A 20,608-nucleotide genomic window follows, 5' to 3' on the forward strand; every position below is an offset into this window, starting at 1 on the left:
GAACTCGTGTCCTTACCTTCGTTTGGTCTTGTCAATTTCAACACGACTCAACTAGTTAAGATACTATACTTTCAACTCGCAGTTAGAGACTCGAGACTCGAACATATCGTTGAGCAAAAGAAATTGTTTTTAATAAATTTTAAATTTAGTCTATTTATTTTTAATAAAAAATGAATTTAAATTTAGTTATTCAAAGTAAGTATTACTTTTTTTTCAATTAAAAATATATAGAATAAAAGTAAAGATTTAAAATAAGGTGACTAAATTAAAATATATCTGAATCAAAAAATGTTTTAATGAATAATTTATTAAAGTGGGGGCCACATGACACGTGTCGAGATCACAAGGCTCAATTGGGAGTGCCAACGCTTAGAGATCATCGAAATAATAAACAATAGTGGACCCCACAGGGTTGCGTAATTTTCCCCCGCCCATCCGTAGCTGATCGGGAGGAATATCCCCACTCGTGTGGTCCCCACTGGATTCGACTTCGTTATATCGTGCGTCCACTCGGCGATTTAGTCTCTTTACCTTTTATTTATTTTTAAATAATAATAATAATAATTTAGATCAAATTTGTTAATAATTTCGTTTGGTGGAATAAACATTTAAGTTATTTTTAAAATTTATTTTTTAAAAAATTTATTTCTCCAATAACATCTTAATTTCAAAAAAACAAAAACTAGTTATCGTACCTAAAATATATTCCATTTACTCGTATTAAAATTATAATGTAATAACAATTTAATTTTCGTATTTATTCGTAATAATTTAGTTATTATTGTAAAAATTATTGTTAAAATTTTAATAAATTTTGTTACGATCGAATATCAACAATATTTATAAATTACAAAAAATAATTAAATTATTATATCATATAAATTAATACTCTTATTATATATTGAGAATAGAAGGAAATAATTTTGAAATAATTAAATTAATTATATCATTTTAAAATTATTTTCCAATTCTTTTAGTCACACGTTTCAATTATAAAGTTATAAAAAATATATTAAACTAATTTTCAATGAAAAAAAAAAAGAAAAAATAGAGAATAAACCTAACAAAAATAATTTTAACAATTTTTAAATTAGTCCCAACTATTTTAGATAATTTGTGATTGGTCCCTATATTTTGACTTTATTTGATTTTGGTCCATATATAAACAATTTAAGAATATATGTATTAAAATGAATAAAAAACAAATGTAAAGAAACCAACCAGTATTTATTTATTTATTTTTAAAAATTTATTTAAAAGAAAATATAGTTTTATTTATTTATTTATATATATATATATATATATATATAGATATATATATATATAAATTTCTTTTGAAGGCGATTACTCGGCGATTTATTCCTTCTGTTCTACTCACCTCCACGTATTTAAAAGCTCCACACTCGTCGTCCTTCCCAGTTAGTATTTCGTTTCTGTATTGAGCTTCGAGTCGCCATGGGTTTGAAGGTAGGTTTCTCTCTCATTCTTCTTCTGAATTCTCAGATTCTTTACGTTATTAGCTTCGAAGCTCTCAATCCTTCTCTTTATGTCATTTTCTTGTTCGACCAGTAGTTGAATTCTTCGTTTAGAATGGGTGATTTGATGCCGAATGATTATGCTTTAGCTTTTCGTTGGTGATGATCTTGGCATTGAGTTAGGGTATTAGTGCAGATCGCTGCGTGTCTCTTGTTTTGCGTCATAGTTATGCATTGATAATATGTTAGATTTGTTGGACTTCGTTAGAATGATTTCTGTTGGATTTATCTTTTCAGATCTGTATATTTTTTAGTCGATCTGTGTTTTCCTTCCGAAGAATGAACGACATCTGGTCGTTCCAGATCGACAGATGTGAATCTTTTGGTTGTTTCCGAATTGATTGCTTGAGTTATTACACTGTTGCGGGACTCTAGATATTTAGGGCAATAGGTGCAGAGAATTGTAAGAACTTCATATATTTGTTGTTATATGGAACTAAAAGCACGCAGTCTGTATCACAACTTGATGAGGCTGAGTTCTGCAGGAGGAGTTTGAGGAGTATGCTGAGAAGGCAAAGACCTTGCCGGAGAACACAAGCAATGAAAACAAACTCATTCTCTATGGACTATACAAGCAGGCCACTGTTGGACCCGTGAACACTAGTAAGTACTGTCTTTCATTGAATATAATTTCTAAAGAAAAATTGTGTATAGATGGAATTATGTGATCAAATTCTCCAATTTAACCGTTTATTGCAACTATGACTGATTTGTAGGCCGACCTGGAGTGTTCAACCAGAGAGACAGAGCCAAATGGGATGCCTGGAAGGCTGTTGAAGGTAAGTTTTCTCAGAATTCAACACTATGAAATGGATTTTCTCTATTTTGCGATGACATTGAAATATGTTTACTCTTTTTTGCCATGAACTCTATTAGATTAAAGATTTGTAAAAAATGTACAACAATGAGCTTGATTGAAGAGAATTAAATGTTTTTGCAGCAAAATCCAAGGATGATGCAATGAGCGACTACATCACGAAGGTGAAACAGTTACAAGAGGCAGCTGCTGCTAACTGATAAGTTTCTCTGATTATCTGTATGAACAATGATGTTGAAATAATCCTTGTTTTAAGTTCAGTACTTTTATCATATTTATCTAAATTGTGTAACAATGAACTATGTGCAAGTATTATTACTATTGGATTTCGCTAATGAATCTTCAACCTTTTAACCAAATTAATATACTTGGGCTTGTTAATTGCTTTTTTCATTTTTTCCATAAGTGTAGACAGTGTCAACAGGATTTGGAAACTAGAGTTTATTTTAGGATACTTGCAAAATTTCACAAATAAAGCTAATTGAACAATTTCATCTTTAGAGTCAGCCAAAGAACGGCTAAAGAACGTTCTCTTTAGACTTTCTCTTTCAAGCTTTTTTTCAAGATTTTAAAAATGCATCTGCTAGGGAGAGGTTTTCACACTTTTATAAAGAATGTTTCGTTCTCCTCTCCAACCGATGTGAGATCTCACTATCCACCCCCTTCAGGGCACGCTGACACTAGTTCTCTTCTCCAATCGACGTGAGATTTCACAATCCAACCCCTTCAGGGCCCAGTGTCGCACGTTTCTCTCTTTAATCGATATGGGATCTTACATCCACCCTCCTTCACAGTCCAGTGTCCTCACTGGCACACCACTCGGTGTCCACCCTCCTTCGAGATTCAATGTCATTGCTGGCACACTATCTGGTATCTGGTTCTGATACCATTTGTAACCGCTCACAAATCCACTGCTATCGGCTTTTCCTCAAAGTTTTTAAAACGCATATGCTAGGGAGAGATTTCCACCCTCTTAACGCATATGCTAGGGAGAGATTTCCACCCTCTTCTGCTATCAAATATTGTCCTCTATGGGTTTTTCCTCAAAGTTTTTAAAACGCATATGCTAAGGAGAGATTTCCACCCTCTTCTAAATAATGTTTTGTTCCCCTCTCCTACCGACCTCATTAAGAACTATTGCCAGCCGCCCTATGATCCATTCAAACACTAGAATTACAGGTCTTGATATCGCATGTGCACATGGATGATACACTTATCATCTCAGATGAACCAGCAGATGTTACAACCCTGTTCACCATAATCAAAGGGCTCATCCATGTTTGTTTGAATTGAATGTCTTCCTCTTTCAACTTTCATAAAAAGCATGCATTTTTCCCCATCAAACTATAGCAGTGGCTCGGGGATACTTGTCCACGGCTAGCCTCCTCTAGAGTTACGGGTAGCCGTACAACAATTGTATTCATTCAATAGGTTACGTGCTAATTAAGAGAAAGATCATAGATATATAAGAGAAGGATATTATTTTTTAGAAAAAGCAAAAGTAAAGTCAAACAGTCTTTTTTAGTGTGTAACAAGTTTTTGAATTTTGACTGAGTATCTAATATGAACTTTACCTTTCCATGATCTACTGACATTAAATTAAAGGTTTAAGAATTTTTTTTTTAATATGTGGAGAGTATTTATTTATAGGTTAAATTAAATTTTATTAGAAATTTTATTTATGGACTGAACAAGTTCCAAAATTAAACTTTGTAATTTAATTTTATTATAATATTTTTAAGCAAAGAATCGGATACACGTAAGTTTTCAAATGATTAACGATTTTCGTCCAAAACTAATTATAAGGACAAAACTCATAATTAGATTTTATTTTTATTAATCTTGCCTTTCATAAATATAAAATTAATATACTTTTATTATATTAATTGAAAAAGTATTTATGTATTTATGAAGAAATCCCGGTTCACATGTGGTCGATCCACCTTACCCTGACATCTATCAACACCGTCTATTCTACACTTACCTGAAAAGGATCGATAACTATCTTAAAAATTTAGAGATCAAAATAGTACTAAATTCAAATGGTTAAAATTTAGATTTGTTACAGGATGAAAGTCCGACGTTGGCTAAATGATTATGGGTTTATAAACAAAGAATCCTTTCTCCATTGTTACGAGGTCTTTTGGGGAAGCCCAAAGCAAAGCGACGAGAGCTTATGCTTCCAAGTGGACAATATCATACCATTGTGGAGAGTCGTGTTCGTCTAACGTAGTATCAGAGCTATGCTCTAAACTTAGTCGTGGGATGCTCAAAGTGGACAATATGATGTCATTATGAAGAGTCGTCTTCGTCTAACAAGATTCTTCATCTTCATTTTCGACGGAAAGGTGTATTTTTCACTCAAGAAAAATATATAATTAGGAATAGGTGTGTTATTCATTAAATTGCTCTGATTATCAAGTTCTAGAATGGATGCTGGGAAGTGTCCTGTCCACTCAACTGCTCGAATTAGCAAATTATCACATTTCATTAGTATATACAACTCCTGTAAGATCTTCCCCTTGCGATGAAATTTCAATTCTCATGAACATGACAACAAATCTCTGGGATTTCTCACTTTTAGGCCACTGAAGAAGCAGCAGAACACAATGGATATGGCGAGCAGCAGAACACAATGGATATGGCGAGCAGCAGCTAAATTAACTGAAAAGAAAGAGATTATTATTTTTTAATCCTGAAAAGTTATTATGAGGGCTGTGCATAGTTGGGGCGCGTAATATAAAAAGGTTGAGCTCGAAAGTGATGGAAGAATCATCAGTTTTGAGTGGCCTAGTGGCTCGATGTGGGCGATCATCGGGATATATTCCTTGGCTTAATCGGACTCCCAATTCTATACATCGCATTTGTACAACAAGAATATCTGGTGCTCGTTCTTGTGATTCGAACAAGCTTCATTTCTCCAGGTTCTTGCTAGTTTTTTATTTTTTTACCTTATCTTTGCCCTTGACGATTCAGATTAGTTCGTTTCGTTAGGATTTTGATGGTTTATTTGTTCATCGATGCTGTTTTTGATTGTTGTGTTGATCATTTCACATAAATTTGATCGCACTTTTGGCATTTCTCGACATATTCGACTCGAAATCAGTAGCAATTCGGAACTCACGTCCTCTCTGAGGAATAATGATCTGTTTGATTTCAGAAACGAGCTTGAATGATTGAATCCGCACATTTTAGACTCTCGTTTCTTGAGCTACATCATAATAGAGATGATCCCAATTGAATGTGACAAAGAGCCAATCTGTTCTCTGTTTAACTTTCTTTTTGTATGGTTTTTCACATCTTGGTCTACAAAATCTTAGCTGTTTTTGTGAGATCCCACGTAGGTTGGGGAGAAGAACGAAACATTCTTTATAAGAGTGTGGAAACCTCCCCCTAGCAGATGCGTTTTAAAAATCTTGAGGGGAAGTCTGAAAGTGAAAATCCAAAGAGGACAATATCTTCTAGCGGTGGCCTTGGGCTGTTACGAATGGTATCAGAGCCAGACACCGAGCGATGTGCTAGCGAGGAGGCTGAGCCCTGAAGGGGGTGGACATGTGGCGGTGTGCCAGCAAGGATGCTGGGCCCCAAAAATGGGTGGATTGTGAGATCCCACATCGATTGGGGAGGAGAACAAAACATTCTGTACAAAGATGTGGAAACCTCTCCCTAGCATATGCTTTTTAAAATCTTGAAGGGAAGCCCGAAAGGGAAAGCCCAAAGAGGACATTATTCGCTAGTGGTGGGCTTGTGCCGTTGCAAATGGTATTAGAGCTAGACACCAGGTGATGTGCTAGCGAGAAGTTTGAGCTCCAAAGGGGGTGGTCACGAGGTGGTGTGCCAACAAGGATGCTGGGTCCCAAAAGGGGGTGGATTGGGGGTCCCACATCGATTGGAGAAGGGAACGAGTGCCAACAAGGACGCTGGGCCCGAAGAGGGGTGGATTGTGAGATCCCACATTGGTTGGGGAGGAGAACTAAACATGCTTATAAGGGTGTGAAAATCTCAAATTGTGCAGGCTTGGATTTAATGTTTATACTCTAATCTGAATTGGCCCAGAGTGACATATTCATTTCAAATTTTGGGTATTTGATCATTGAGGCTTAACTATCTGAATGTTTTTTCCCTTTGATTTTTGGGATACAGGAGAAAGTGGACAAACAAGAAGTTGATTTCAGGAAAGTTTACGTGTAAAATGGGGAACACCAAAGAGAAAGGAATCACAATAGACACTCTCTCTGGGAATATGATTTTTGAGCCTATACTGGAAGATGGTGTTTTTCGATTTGATTGTTCTGCAAACGATAGAGCTGCGGCTTATCCAAGTTTTTCTTTCATAAAATCTAAGGATAGAGACACACCGATTTCTAGCCAGAAGCTTGCTACATATGTTCCTGTTTTCGAGTGTCACCTTGGCCAGCAGATTGTTAAACTTCAGGTCCGTTTTCGTATAAATATTATCGTTTGTCATTTGATATCTTGCAGTTATGGTTTCTGATCATGAATTATATACACTTTGAGTCTTGAAATCCATTCAAAGTAATTTGACAAATTTGACTTCTACAGCTTCCTGCTGGTACCTCCTTTTATGGAACTGGGGAAGTTAGTGGACAACTCGAGCGAACGGGGAAAAGAGTACGTTAATAATTTGGTATACTTGATATTAGTTAGTTAATTCTTCTTGACCTTAGCAGTTCCCTCCCTTGTAGATTTTCACATGGAACACAGATGCTTATGGATATGGTTCTGGAACTACATCCTTGTACCAATCACATCCATGGGTGTTGGCCATTCTTCCAAATGGGGAGGCACTAGGCGTTCTTGCCGACACGTCCCTGCGTTGTGAGATTGATCTGAGGGAAGATTCAATAATACAATTCATCGCTCCTTCCTCATATCCCGTCATTACATTCGGTCCATTTTCCTCGCCATCAGCTGTTTTAAAGTCCTTCTCTAAGGCAGTTGGTAACTTGCTTTTCAATTCTTAACTTTTCTGTATTTTTACATTGCTTTAACTCATCAAACAAGATTTATAATTTATAATTTTTGGTCGATGAAGTTATTGCTCAATAGTTCGGTCGTTGTAATCGAGTCATCATCATCTATAATTTGGATTTTAACCGTGTTAAAAAACTCTTTTGTTATAAGCCTTAACGGGTTATTTTCTCACTAGGCACTGTGTTTATGCCCCCAAAATGGGCCTTGGGCTACCACCAATGCCGTTGGAGCTATGATTCTGCTGATCGAGTACTCGAGGTAGGCTGGAATACACTGATATTTTCATAATCAGGGACAATTGGTCTTATGAATATGGCTTTGTGCAGGACTAGTATATCTATGTCAGCCCAACTACTGTTATATTTTAAGCAAATGTTCATGTCTTTTCCATTCTTGGCTATGCAAGAAGCAAAACACAACAAATCTAGTTAGAATTTAGTCTATTTAAGGTCCTATAAGGAATAGTTAAGCTGTTAATCAGTTTCTTTTTCTGCAAACTATTGCAGGTTTCAAGAACGTTTCGAGAGAAAAATATACCCTGCGATGTTATATGGATGGACATAGACTACATGGATGGTTTCCGTTGTTTCACTTTCGACCCTGTATGTCATTGTCTAATTGATCTCCATCGATGACAACTACATTTTACTTCTTATTTTAATCATCTTTAACATGATTATACGTCTAAATGGTTCTTCACATGCATCTCTTACCTTCGGGGTTTGAACTTAATTATCGTATCTTTTCTATACACTAAATGGAGAAAAGGCATGCATATAATAGTGACATTTTCTCAGGAGCGTTTTGTTGATCCAAAAACTTTGGTGAACGGTCTTCACCAAATTGGTATTAAAGCTATTTGGATGCTTGATCCTGGAATCAAACATGAAAAAGGTTATTTTGTATATGACAGTGGTTCTGAAAAAAATGTTTGGGTCCAAAAAGCTAATGGAGAACCTTACGTAGGTATGTGTCTTATCATTGGCACTTAAATTGTGACCTTTTAATGGTATACTAAACACTTCTGAATTGTCTTAGGCGAGGTCTGGCCCGGGCCGTGTGTATTTCCTGAATTTACACAAGCTAAAGCTCGAGATTGGTGGGCAAATTTAGTTAAGGATTTTGTTTCTAATGGTGTTGATGGTATATGGAATGACATGAATGAACCAGCTATTTTTAAGGTAATGCTACATGTAAATTATTTTTAGTTTGTGCTTACACTTTCATCAGTACCTTTTACCATTAATCATCACTTTCCTTTTCAGACGGTAACTAAAACGATGCCCGAGAGTAACATTCATAGAGGCGATGAAGAATTTGGGGGTTGCCAGAATCATTCTTACTATCACAATGTATAATCCTTAGCATAACCTTGAGCCATTCGTATCGAACATCACGAGTGCAAATGCTTCTTGTTTTCGGAATGTTTGTTTAGCGATATTTGATAATATTTAATAACACGGTTTTGTACTTCAGGTGTATGGAATGTTGATGGCTAGATCAACATATGAAGGGATGAAATCGGCTAACAGTGAAAGGCGTCCTTTTGTTCTCACTAGGGCTGGTTTTGTTGGTAGCCAAAAGTATGCTGCTACATGGACAGGTGACAACATTTCAAGCTGGGAGCATCTTCACATGAGCATCTCCATGATACTTCAGTTGGTAATTAACTATTGGCTCTATGCAAAATTTCTACTTCAATCTGCATATGTCTTTTCTTCTTCGGACTTTCCCTTTCGGGGTTCCCCTCAAGGTTTTTAAAACGCGTATGCTAGGGTGAGGTTTCCACACCCTTATAAAGAATGCTTCGTTCTCCTCCACAATTGATGTGGGATCTCAGAATCCACCCCCCTCTAGGACCTAGTGTCCTCGCTGGCACTCGTTCCCTTCTTCAATCGATGTGGGACCCTCCAATCCACCCCCCTTCAGGTCCAAGCGTCCTTGCTGGCACACTGCCTCGTGTCCACCCCTCTTTGGAGCTCAGTCTCCTCGCTGGCACATTGCCTGGTGTCTGACTCTGATACCATCTATAATTGGAGAGAAATGCCTAACATGGTGTTCAAGCATGGCCCAACAGATCGAGCACTTGCATAGTGTCAAATATAATCTAAATATCTACATAACTGAGAAAAGTATTTAAGATTTTTTTTCTTTTGGAGAGATGCACATTTAGCCCGTTACGAGGGAAGTTTGAAGGAAAGGGGTAGGAGGGTCCATAAAGATGAGGAGAGGAGCATCTTACAATATTAGATTAACATCAGTGGCCGTAACCTTTTTTTTATTAACATCAATGGTTGAGAGAATCTTAAATGCTTTGATTTTCACCAAGGTCTTAAGAATGAGTTATGATTATGGCTTCGATTTAGATTTCATTATCTTCTCGCTTGTCGCTCTTCAGGGACTCAGTGGTCAGCCTCTATCTGGACCAGACATTGGTGGCTTTGCTGGAAACGCGACACCTAGGCTTTTCGGAAGGTGGATGGGAATTGGTGCCATGTTTCCTTTCTGCCGTGGGCATTCTGAAACCAGCACTGCTGACCATGAACCATGGTCATTTGGAGAAGAGGTTTTCCCTAACCTAAATATATTATATTTACTTTGTTGGTCATCATTTCAGGGTTTTAATATATATGAGAAGGATCATTTTTGTCTAGAAGATTTGAGTTTAATGACTTGAATCTGACTCCATCAAATGATTAATTAATGAACACTGCACAAACATGGTTGAGAAAGTTTAGGAAACTCTTAGGATTAAGAGTGACTGTTAGTGTCTCCTCCTTCGTTAATGCCGTTCATATTAAAGGATTAAGAGTGACTTGTTATGAAACTCTAAGAATCTTGTTGAAGAACAAGATCTATAGATCTAAATTATGTGAGAACCCAAAAACATTAAGGAATCAACCTAAGGAAATGTATAGGAACGGATTACTTTGATGATCAAGATCAAGAGTAAAGAAAACTCGTGATTCGAAACACTCCACAAGATATCTTGATCAAGACTACTTCAATGACTCTAGCATGCAAATTTAAACGAAAAAAATGCAAAGGAACAAGCTCATGACTTAAGAAAACATAATATGCAACTTTCATTACGACGCCTTATTTCATATCAATGACGAATACCTGTGTTGTCATGGGTTATATGCCTGTACCTATTGCAAATGGTTTAAATTGTCATGGGTTTATGGATTATTTCTGATATCTTCAAATTATTTGAACCGAAGCTTTGATCATTTGTTAGTGTGAAGAAGTTTGCCGCCTAGCATTGAAGAGACGCTACCGCCTATTACCTCATATATACACTCTTTTCTATATGGCTCATACAACGGGTGTTCCTGTTGCAACTCCTGTTTTTTTTGCTGGTAGGTTACCTTACTTATCCAGCTTTGATATGTTTCTTTCTGGTTGCAACATTTTTTTGACTCCGTTTTAACATTTTGCAGATCCAAAAGATGCCAACTTGAGAAAAATTGAAAATTCTTTTCTTCTGGGTTCAATTTTAATCTATTCAAGGTAGATTATATATAGAATATTGGGTAACTTTTGGGTACTAAGGGTTAAGTAGCGGGGCTGGTAGAGTATCTGTGATATCCCACATCGGTTGGAGAGGAGAACGAAACACCCTTTATAAGGGTGTGGAAACCTCTCGCTAGCAAACGTGTTTTACAAACCTTGAGGGGAAACCCGAAAGGGAAAGCCCAAAGAGGACAATATCTTCTAGCGGTAGATTTGAGCCATTACAAATGGTATCAGAGCCAGACACTGGACGATGTACCAGCGAGGAGGCTATTCCCCAAAGGGGTAGACACGAGGCAGTGTGCCAGCAAGGACGCTAGGCCCCAAAGGGGGGTGGATTTGGTGGGGGTCCCACATCGATTGGAGAAAGGAACGAGTGCCAGCGAGGACGTTGGGCCCTGAAGGGGGGTGGATTGTGATATCCTACATCGGTTGGGGAGGAGAACGAAACACCCTTTATAAAGGTGTGGAAACCTCTCCCTAGCATACGCATTTTAAAAACCTTGAGGGAAAGCCCAAAGAGGACCATATCTGCTAGCGGTGGACTGAGCCGTTATAGTATCAATCCAATTATTTTTATACTAACACTTGTTCTTGAGCAGCACTTTGCCCAACCAAGGAATCAACAATTTAAATTTGACATTGCCGAAGGGAATTTGGTCGAGATTCGATTTCGATGACTCGCATCCGGTAATTTCTGCTTGCTGATTTAATTGCTTTGTTACTGGCTTTCTTTGTTATTCTTTTTCACGTGCATTGGATCATTGCAGGATCTACCAGTCTTATTTCTGCAAGGTGGATCAATTGTTCCTTTAGGTCCTGCACACCAGCATACTGGAGAAGCAAATCCTTCTGATGATTTATCTCTTCTTGTGGCTTTAGATGAAAATGGTGATGACATTGGCTTATTCACATTTTTTTGGGATTGACCATGAAGTGATCTGTATATTATCCTTTCTCTACCACACATATACTTATATTCTTATCCTACTCTTTTCTTGACTAGTTATCGTTACTTTCTGACCGCCTAAAGACCAAAGGGTGTCATTTTCCTTCAATTAATAAGTGTAGACTGACCTAGTAATCGGGACTATTTATTACCTCGTTAGGAGCGCCTTTAACTAAATTGCATTGATTTCTCTAGATTTTGGTCCGTTCATGTGAGATCCCACATCGGTTAGAGAGGGGAATGAAGCATTCCTTATAAGGGTGTGGAAACCTCTCCGCTGATGGCGATACATAACGGGCCAAAACGGAAAATATCTGTTAACTGTGGACTTGGGCTGTTACAAATGATACCAGAGCCAGACACCGGGCGGTGTGCCAACGAGGACGCTAGACCCTCAAGGGGAATAGATTGTGAGATCCCACATCGGTTGGAGAGGGGAACGAAACATTCTTTATAAGGGTGTAGAAACCTCTCCATAGTAGACATGTCTTAAAAATTGTGAGGCTGACGGTGATACGTAACGGGCCAAAGCGGATAATATCTGCTAAAGGTGGACTTGGGCTGTTACAAATGGTATCAAAACCAGACACCGGGCGGTGTGCCAGCGAGGACGTTGGCCCCCAAGGGGGGTGGATTGTGAGATCCCACATCGGTTGGAGAGGAGAATGAAACATTACTTATAAGGGTGTGGAAATCTCTCCTCTGTAGACGCAACATTCCTTATAAGGGTGTGGAAATCTCTCCCTAATAGATGCGTTTTAAAAATCGTGAGGTTGACAACAATACTTGCAAAGCGGACAATATCTACTAACGGTGGACTTGGGCTGGGCTGTTATAGTTCTGTTACAGTTCACCAGTTAACATTTTTCTGGAAATTCTTTCCTTGTCCAAGTTTAGTAATTTTCAATGTATTTACAGGAAAGGCTAAAGGTGTTCTATATGAAGATGATGGTGACGGATATGGTTTCACTTTAGGTGCATACCTTTTGACACATTATGTTGCAGAACTAGAATCTTCAGTTGTTACTGTTCAAGTTTCTAGAACTGAAGGATCATGGACAAGGCCAAAGCGGCGTCTTCATGTTCAGATACTACTGGGTGGAGGGGCAAAGGTGCATTTTCTTTTATTTCCAAAGTCCCTTTGGGAGCTCTCGACTGTATTCATATTGTAATTCTCTACACCTCCAGATTGATGCTTGGGGCACAGATGGAGAAGTCTTGCAAGTGACGTTACCCTCCGAACAAGAAGCGGCTGACCTGATAGCCATCAGCGAGCGAGAATATCGTCATCGATTAGGTACTACAGCTCCATTCTTCTTCTCTTTTTCTCTTTCGAGTACGTTTCAATGTAGCATTTCTTATATATAGGAAACAAAATTTTTTAACAAGTGAAATATACAAAACTGAGAGAACACCCTAAACCCAAGGAGTTACAAAGCTTATCTAATTGGCCATCGTAAGATTGTGCTCTCTAAAGAACTCTTCAAGAGGAAGAAACAAGCCCATGCCACTATGTGTCGATATAACTAAATTTAGCATAACTTATTAGCTTAAACTTTCGGATCGATCGTGATTCAATATGATCATAGTGAAGGAGATTTTTTGTTCGAACCCATGTAGTATCATTTCCTTCTCAATCAATTTGTAAGCCCACAAGTGAGCAAGTGTGTTGAAGTATTGATATAATTAAATTTACCTTAACCCATCAGCTTAATATTTTGAATTGATTGGTGATTTAATAGTCATGTCAACGTACATTTGAACCATCATAAATTGGCTCGATGGTACAAAGGAAAAGTTGTATACTTAAGTAGTTTTAAGGTCATCCGTCCAAGTAATAATGGATTCTTGAGTTTCAGTTATTGTGAAATCCCACGTTGATTAGAGAGGGTAAGAAACATTCCTGGAAATCTCTTCCTAGTTATTGCGTTTTAAAGCCTTGAGGGAAGCCTAGAAGGGAAACCCCAAAGAGGATAATATTTGCTAGCAGTGGGCTTGAGCTGTTGCAAATAGTATCAGAGCCAGACACCAGGCGGTGTGTCAGCGAGGACGCTAGGCTCCCAAGGGGGTGGATTATGAGATCCCACATCGGTTGGAGAAGGGAACGAAACATTCCTTATAAGGGTGTGGAACCTCTCCCTAGTAGATGCGTTTTAAAGCCTTGAGGGGAAGCCCAGAAGGGAAAGCCTAAAGAGGACAATATTTACTAGCGGTGGGCTTGGGCGGTTACCGTTACCTCCATTTTTACTTATGATTTGCTTATTCAATAAATGCCTTGCAGAAAGTGCCAAGACTTTGCAAGATCATGAAGGGGTTTCTGAACATAAGGGAGTATCACTTTCAAAAACTCCTATTGAACTGAAAGGCGGCCATTGGTCTGTTAAAGTAGTCCCCTGGATTGGTGGTAGAATAATTTCCATGACACACCTTCCTTCAGGTAACAACTTTATGATTATTGTAATTTTAAATATTACTCTTTTCTTTTCGTTTTAAAACTTCATTTGCTATCAAAATTTAACGGGGAATGATGTTATGATATCTAGATGTTTAATCATATTTCTAGATCCTAGAGTATATGTTGGTAAACTAAGGGAAGGTCCTAGATTATGACCTACATAGATGATTCCTGCCACTGAGTTTATGATCCGAGATCAGTAATGGTAATTCGGGTTAACTTTTTGGAAAAGTACTTTCAAGGAAGGACTAGGAAAGTGTAACGACCTGGTTTTTATACCTTGAATCACAGGTCACCTCGTACACTCAAGGGTAGAAAGAGTGGTAAAATTTTCATTTATTTTTTTGTAAAACGGGAGACACAAAGAATTTAAATTTTAAATATGCATTCAAAATCGACATAAAAGTAGTTTAAAGGTAATATTTGTGGAGTCAAATCAAAACGGTTTACAAAAAATGTATAAGTTTCGGAAAGTAGCATTTAAAATAATAATAACATGACAAGAAGGAAGGTGACTCGATCTAAAGGGCACCCATTGCACCTGCATGGCTCTGCATGCTCCTGCCATCAACAATAGTCTACACTCCATGTGGAAAAAAAAAAAAAGAATAACACGAAATGAGTATAAAACTATTTAGTAAGCAACCTACTTGGAGGCTCTTATCGGACTTAATCTCCTAGTGATAGCCAAATTGTGGCTTAATGTCTGTACCAAACTTTGTAGGTCACTCTTTAACTAATCCTCAACATACCTCCTTTAAGGAATCGTTCTCCAGGTTCACAACCTAGAGGCTTTCTGTTTTCTCTTGGGTCTAAATTTCACGTATGTCTAGGTCCTTTGTCAGTCTTGCACAAAGTGTGCATCGAGTTGCCCCTAGGGTAATACTCATAAGCTCATAAGCCTGGAGGAGCCCTTTTGCTCTAAACCCTAAACTCCATACATATAAACTACCTGTTCATGTACCTTCCTCGGGTCAGAATAGTAAAACTACTTGTCATTATGGTTCAAGTTCAAAACAATATAATGGCTCGAGTTCAAAAGAGTATTTTTATTCTTTTTCTTGGTTATCACTATTTACTTATAAAATGTAATAGATAGGTTGATATCATTTTGTCTGTGAGTTCCAGGGATACAGTGGCTCCAAGGCAAGATTGATATCAATGGTTATGAGGAGTTCAGCGGTACGGAGTACCGATCCGCTGGATGTACGGAGGAATATAGCATCATTGAGTAAGTTCCCAACCTCTGCTTGAATGATTCTGAATATTAACTCATATAACAGATTACGTTTCTTGACAAGTGAAATAGTTCATAAATATTTATAAACTTTAGGGAGAGTATTCACTTTTGCCAGTTCAGTTCTTGTTTGCTAGAAATCGAGCTTTCATCGAGAAAAACGAAACGTTATACAAGGGCATACAAAAAAACAAGCCCACGAAACGAGTCCACAAAAAAACTACAAGAATCAAGAACGAACCTCAATCCAAAACGATTACACCGAACCAAAAACTACACAAAGTCCGATTAACAGATGCCTTGAAGGTGATAATCTTTTCTTTCAGTAGGAAAATCGAGCATGATGGAGACGAGGAATCTCTCGAACTGGAAGGTGATATTGACGGAGGGTTAGCCCTAAGACGAAAAATATACATTTCAAAGGAAGGTGCTAAAGCACTTCAGATTAACTCCAGCATTGTAGCTGTCAAAGTAGGTGCTGGTTCTGGTGGTTTCTCAAGGTTTGCACCAAATATTACTATAAGTTCTACTTTTAGCCTCATTGCTGAAAACTTGGATGTTTGGAGGCTTTCAAGTTTGAAAACTTGAATAGATCTGTTGATTTGACTAATTCTATATGTTCTTTAAAATTTTGTAGGTTGGTCTGCTTAAGGGTTCATCCAATGTTTAACCTTTTACATCCTTCCGAATCTTTTATTTCATTCACATCGGTTGACGGGTCCGTGCACGAAATCTGGCCCGAATCAGGGGAGCAGTACTTCGAGGGAGATCTTTTACCCAATGGTAATCATTTTCTTTCGTTTACTGATATATTGTCTAATAACGTCCTTAAACTTCTGTGAACTTCCTTGACGTTAAGAGTCTATTATGCATAGTATTCAATTTATTCTGTCTGGTAGGACTTAGGATCTTTAGGTTTTATGTCTATTAGATATATGAACTTTGAAATGTGTGTAAAGTTAATCATAGTGGTTTAGAACGATTCTGATCAGCTGCTGAACTTTTAGAGTTGTATCTATTAATTCCATGCTTCAATGACGAAACTCGAGAAGGTTATCGAGGCTGAATCTTAGCTACAAAAATACGTGTTTTGTTAAGCTTAATCTTTTGCTTGCTAAAGAAAAGTAAACATTCCAGGTGAATGGAAGCTAGTTGATAAATGTTTGGGATTAGCGTTAGTCAACAAGTTTAATATCAAGGAAGTTTACAAATGTTTCGTCCACTGGGGAACTGGAACGGTCAACCTGGAGCTATGGTCGGAACAGAGGCCGGTGTCTAAGGAAACTCCGCTCCGAATCTCGCACAGTTACGAGGTGATGATCTAAATCTCATTGATTGTTGCATTGAAGAAGATTATGTTGTGTTCTTAATCAATGTTCCTATCCTGACTCCATGGCTTGTTCTAAGGCTAACTGGGAACAGTTTCTCAAATAAAAGTTGCATGGATTTGCAACTATGCCATTCTTCTTTGTTTCTTTCTGATTGGCTTGGCTTTAGCGGTTTTGAAAAGTCTCAATAATTCCATTACCGTTAGTTTTGGATGAAAAACGTTAACACTTTGTTTAAAAAATACCCTCGAATTTTCAAATGTTAATGTTTATATCATGTTTGTTAACTCGTGCCGGGGTTGGTTCGACTCGGGTAGGGTAAGTAGTGAGTGAACGGTTGAGTTTGCAATTTTTTATTTTATTTGATGACATTACCTACTGTATTGATTTCTTCTTTTCTTCTTTTTAGAGTGGAGCAGGTAAGGTAAGGCCTTTAACACTGATAATATATATATATATATATTATTATTTTTTTATATAAAAATAAACTTTATGAAAAGGCAAATTTGACACTTTTTATGGGTCAAATATGTATTAAATGAACCAAGAAAAGTAGCTTTATATTTATATAATTATCAAATATATATATATATCATGAAATAAAAAGCTAAACATATCCCAAAAAGTTGGGAGCTTCCCACTTTGAATAGACACTTTGAAAAAAACTAGAAAGAAATGTGATGTCCCATATTAGTTAGGTTAGAGAACAAACCATCATTTATAAAGGGGTAGAAACCTTTCCCAGTAGATGTGTTTTAAAGCATTGAGGGAAAGCCCAAATATGATAATATCTGCTAATGGTGGATTTGGGCCGTTACAAATGGTATTAGAGCTAGACGTCGGATGATGTTTTAGCCTTCTCGCTGTTCTCCGAAGGGGGTAGACACGAGGCGATGTGCTAGTAAGGACGCTGGGTCTCAAAGGGGGTGGATTTGAGGGCGGTCCCACATCGATTGGAGGAAGGAAAGAGTGCACGCGAGGACGCTGGGCCCCGGAGGCGGTAGATTGTGATGTCCAACATTGGTTGGAGAGGAGAACAAACAACAATTTATCGCTGGGCCCCGGAGGCGGTAGATTGTGATGTCCAACATTGGTTGGAGAGGAGAACAAACAACAATTTATAAAGGTGTGAAAACCTTCCCACATTGGTTGGGGAGAACAAACAACCATATATGGGTGTGAAAACCTTCCCCCAACAAGATGCCTTTTAAAACTCTAAAAAGGACAATATCGGCTAGCTGTTACAAGAATTCCAAAAAAGTTGTAGTGTTGACATAAATCTTCGATTGGGTTTGAGTTAGAATTTTTTAAAAACAAAAAAATTTTCGTATATATGTTTAAAATTAGTGTTACAATCCAACCTATAAAAGACTAAGCGACTCAACTCAACCTACCCATTGAGTCCAACCTATAAAAGACTAAGCGACTCAACTCAACCTACCCATTGAGTCCAGTACCTAACCCAATCCACCTCGGAAAATAGAGATCCGGAGCACTTAACTACCCAAAAAATAGAGAGTTGAGTTGAATGGATAGAGAACTGATTCAAATAATTTTCTTCACATTAATTCTCATTCATATTCAAAAATTTATAATATGATTATCTATTTACAATTATTGAATTGGAAAACAAAATAATAATAAAATAGAATAAAATAAATCATCCAAGATTGGTTTTGTAATTAGAATAATGATTTTCAAAATAAGAAAAAAGAAACAGTAAAATTAATATTCCCTAATCGGGAGTTGATGCATTGAAGAGTGGATGGCAAATGCTCTTCTCTAAACCGACAAATCTCCACTTTTCCTTTCCTTTCCTTTCCTTTCCAAAGACAAAAACATCAATTAATTAAATTATCGATATTATTTTTCAATCAATTTATTAAACAACACGCAAAAAAAAAATCCCTTTCTGGCTGTTACCGACGGACGATCATGACTTTGGGGCACTCATTCTGGGCAGCACGTGGACGGCGACCACCTCCATCCCCGGCGGCGTCGCCTCAACCCACAGCCGCGGTGGCGACGCTACCACATCCACCACCACGATTTCCCTTCTACTTCCGCTGCACACCACGCATACTCTGCCGCCGCCGGCCGCCATCTGAACCGCCCCTTTCAGCCGATTTGACTCCGTTACCTCTTCCCAGAAATCCCTTTCCGGATCATACCTTCTCAGACTTCCGGTGACTTCATCCACCACATACATCTCTTCCTCCTCCATGGTCGCCACCGGCCCTCTCCAACCTCCGATCATCCCCTCCGACATCTCCTCCCACTCATCCCTTTCCAAATCATAAACCAACCCTTCTTTCCGCGCATCCCCTTTCACATTCACCATACAGAGCTTCCCCCTCCACCCAACAGCATCAGTGGCGTCTCTGCTAAATCTCCCATCCTTAAGCCCACTCACCTTCTCCCACGCGCCACCGTCCATTGGTTTCAAATCCCATCTCTCGACGGATCGAGCGACATCAGTGGAGAAGAAGGAGCCGATTCCACTGGCGACGTAGACAGAGCCGCGGAGAGAGCCGGCAGCGCACCAGCGGCGAGGGGTGGGGAGAGGAGGGGCGAGACGCCAGGAATTTGAAAGAGGGGAAAAGAGGAGAGGGCGAGGAAGGGCGGGGAGGAGGTTGTGGGTGGTGGCGGCTAAGAGGAGGAGGTGGCCGGAGACGGCGAGGGACTGAACGGGGAGGTGGCGGGAGAGGAAAGAGGGGTGGTGGATCAAGAGCTGTAGAGAGGGGGGATTAGGATGGGGAGGGAGAGAGGTCCATTTGGAAGAGATTGGATCGAAGTTGAAGAAATCGATGGAATCAGGGGAGGAGGAGAGAAGGGCGTAGAGGGAGAAGAACGGAGGAAAAGAAGGGGAGTAAAGGAGGCGCCGCCATGACCGGCAGACGGAGAAGAGGAGGGAAGGAGGAAGATGGGAGAGGCAGAGTTGTGCCACGTCATCAGGGAGGCCCGGGAGAAGCGGCGGAGAGGGGCGGTTGTGGTGGTGTTGAGGGTGGAGAGCCAGTTTACTGCGCTTGGGGGTGGGAGCAGCGGCGGTGACCATGAGAAGGGGTTTAATGGCGGCGGCGGCGGCGGCGGCGGATGGACTGGAGAAGGAGAAGGGGATGGGGAACAAGACGGGTGGCGGTGGCGCCGCTCATCTCTGAATTTGGGTTTGGATCATTTCATTGGACGGCATAAAGTCTTTACTCGGCAGATACGAAAAGCCAACACTTTTCTCTGAAAGCCCCAAATATTGCCTTTTATATATGTATAACATAAATATTACATAATTACACAATAGTCCCTAATCTTTTACAAAATTTTCAATTTAGCCCTCTCCTAAAATTATGAATTCTATCTTTACATATTAAATTAAAAAAACAAACCCATAAAAGAATTTAATTGGCTTTATTATGGGTTTGAGTCAAATATACTCAATTTACTATTAATTTTATAATATAGTTTTTATTTATAATACAATTATACATACACATGTGAATCTTTCCTTGTTTCGAAACCTCGAGGACTAAATAATCATCTAATCCTAGATCTAAAGAGTGAAAATAGAGATGTCCATAAGGCGAGACGGGAACGGAAAAGCCTTCTCCGTCCCCATCCTTGCAAAAAATTTCATTTATTACTGTATAAACAGGAGCAGAGTTTACTGTATAACATTTGATTAAAAAAAAACATAATATAATATTTAATAAAATTTACAAAAACTCAAATTTTAGCAACATAATATTTCATAACACACGTTATAAAGTGAGCAGAATAGACGA

The 20,608-nt window shown here is 38.5% G+C and overlaps 3 protein-coding genes across 3 annotated transcripts; 2 read left to right on the forward strand and 1 right to left on the reverse strand.

Annotated features, from left to right (window-relative positions):
• Positions 1-1,317: 1,317 nt before the first annotated feature.
• On the forward strand, positions 1,318-2,687 carry LOC111809697 (acyl-CoA-binding protein). Its single transcript, XM_023696080.2, has 4 exons — positions 1,318-1,467; positions 2,021-2,138; positions 2,252-2,314; positions 2,476-2,687. Exons 1-4 carry the CDS (start codon positions 1,456-1,458, stop codon positions 2,550-2,552), a joined length of 270 nt encoding a protein of 89 aa, XP_023551848.1. The 5' UTR covers positions 1,318-1,455; the 3' UTR covers positions 2,553-2,687.
• Positions 2,688-4,859: 2,172 nt separating this feature from the next.
• On the forward strand, positions 4,860-16,960 carry HGL1 (heteroglycan glucosidase 1). The gene is made up of 22 exons (XM_023696502.2): positions 4,860-5,276; positions 6,496-6,787; positions 6,916-6,984; positions 7,059-7,314; positions 7,523-7,605; positions 7,854-7,949; positions 8,145-8,313; positions 8,386-8,528; positions 8,613-8,699; positions 8,824-9,009; positions 9,746-9,913; positions 10,589-10,709; positions 10,791-10,860; positions 11,466-11,553; positions 11,634-11,754; positions 12,731-12,924; positions 13,001-13,109; positions 14,094-14,249; positions 15,396-15,498; positions 15,831-16,004; positions 16,142-16,287; positions 16,642-16,960. Exons 1-22 carry the CDS (start codon positions 5,116-5,118, stop codon positions 16,827-16,829), a joined length of 3,180 nt encoding a protein of 1,059 aa, XP_023552270.2. The 5' UTR covers positions 4,860-5,115; the 3' UTR covers positions 16,830-16,960.
• Positions 16,961-18,552: 1,592 nt separating this feature from the next.
• Positions 18,553-20,048, reverse strand: LOC111810275 (F-box/kelch-repeat protein SKIP25). The gene has a single exon (XM_087117525.1). The coding sequence runs from the start codon at positions 19,885-19,887 to the stop codon at positions 18,766-18,768; it is 1,122 nt and encodes a 373-aa protein (XP_086973651.1). The 5' UTR covers positions 19,888-20,048; the 3' UTR covers positions 18,553-18,765.
• Positions 20,049-20,608: the final 560 nt, after the last annotated feature.

The sequence above is a fragment of the Cucurbita pepo genome, chromosome 14, assembly GCF_057944985.1.
Source record: "Cucurbita pepo subsp. pepo isolate OVF chromosome 14, ASM5794498v1, whole genome shotgun sequence".
Classification (NCBI taxonomy): Eukaryota; Viridiplantae; Streptophyta; class Magnoliopsida; order Cucurbitales; family Cucurbitaceae; genus Cucurbita; species Cucurbita pepo.

Excerpts from the sequence above, each read along its gene's own strand:
- HGL1 (XM_023696502.2), top strand. The coding sequence starts at position 5,116 with ATGGAAGAATCATCAGTTTTGAGTGGCCTAGTGGCTCGATGTGGGCGA. Across the intron at positions 9,010-9,745 it reads TCTCCATGATACTTCAGTTG|GGACTCAGTGGTCAGCCTCT; the intron begins GTAATTAACTAT and ends GTCGCTCTTCAG. Across the intron at positions 15,499-15,830 it reads GAGGAATATAGCATCATTGA|TAGGAAAATCGAGCATGATG; the intron begins GTAAGTTCCCAA and ends CTTTTCTTTCAG.
- LOC111810275 (XM_087117525.1), bottom strand. The coding sequence starts at position 19,887 with ATGGTCACCGCCGCTGCTCCCACCCCCAAGCGCAGTAAACTGGCTCTC.
- LOC111809697 (XM_023696080.2), top strand. Across the intron at positions 2,139-2,251 it reads TGTTGGACCCGTGAACACTA|GCCGACCTGGAGTGTTCAAC; the intron begins GTAAGTACTGTC and ends ACTGATTTGTAG. Across the intron at positions 2,315-2,475 it reads TGCCTGGAAGGCTGTTGAAG|CAAAATCCAAGGATGATGCA; the intron begins GTAAGTTTTCTC and ends ATGTTTTTGCAG.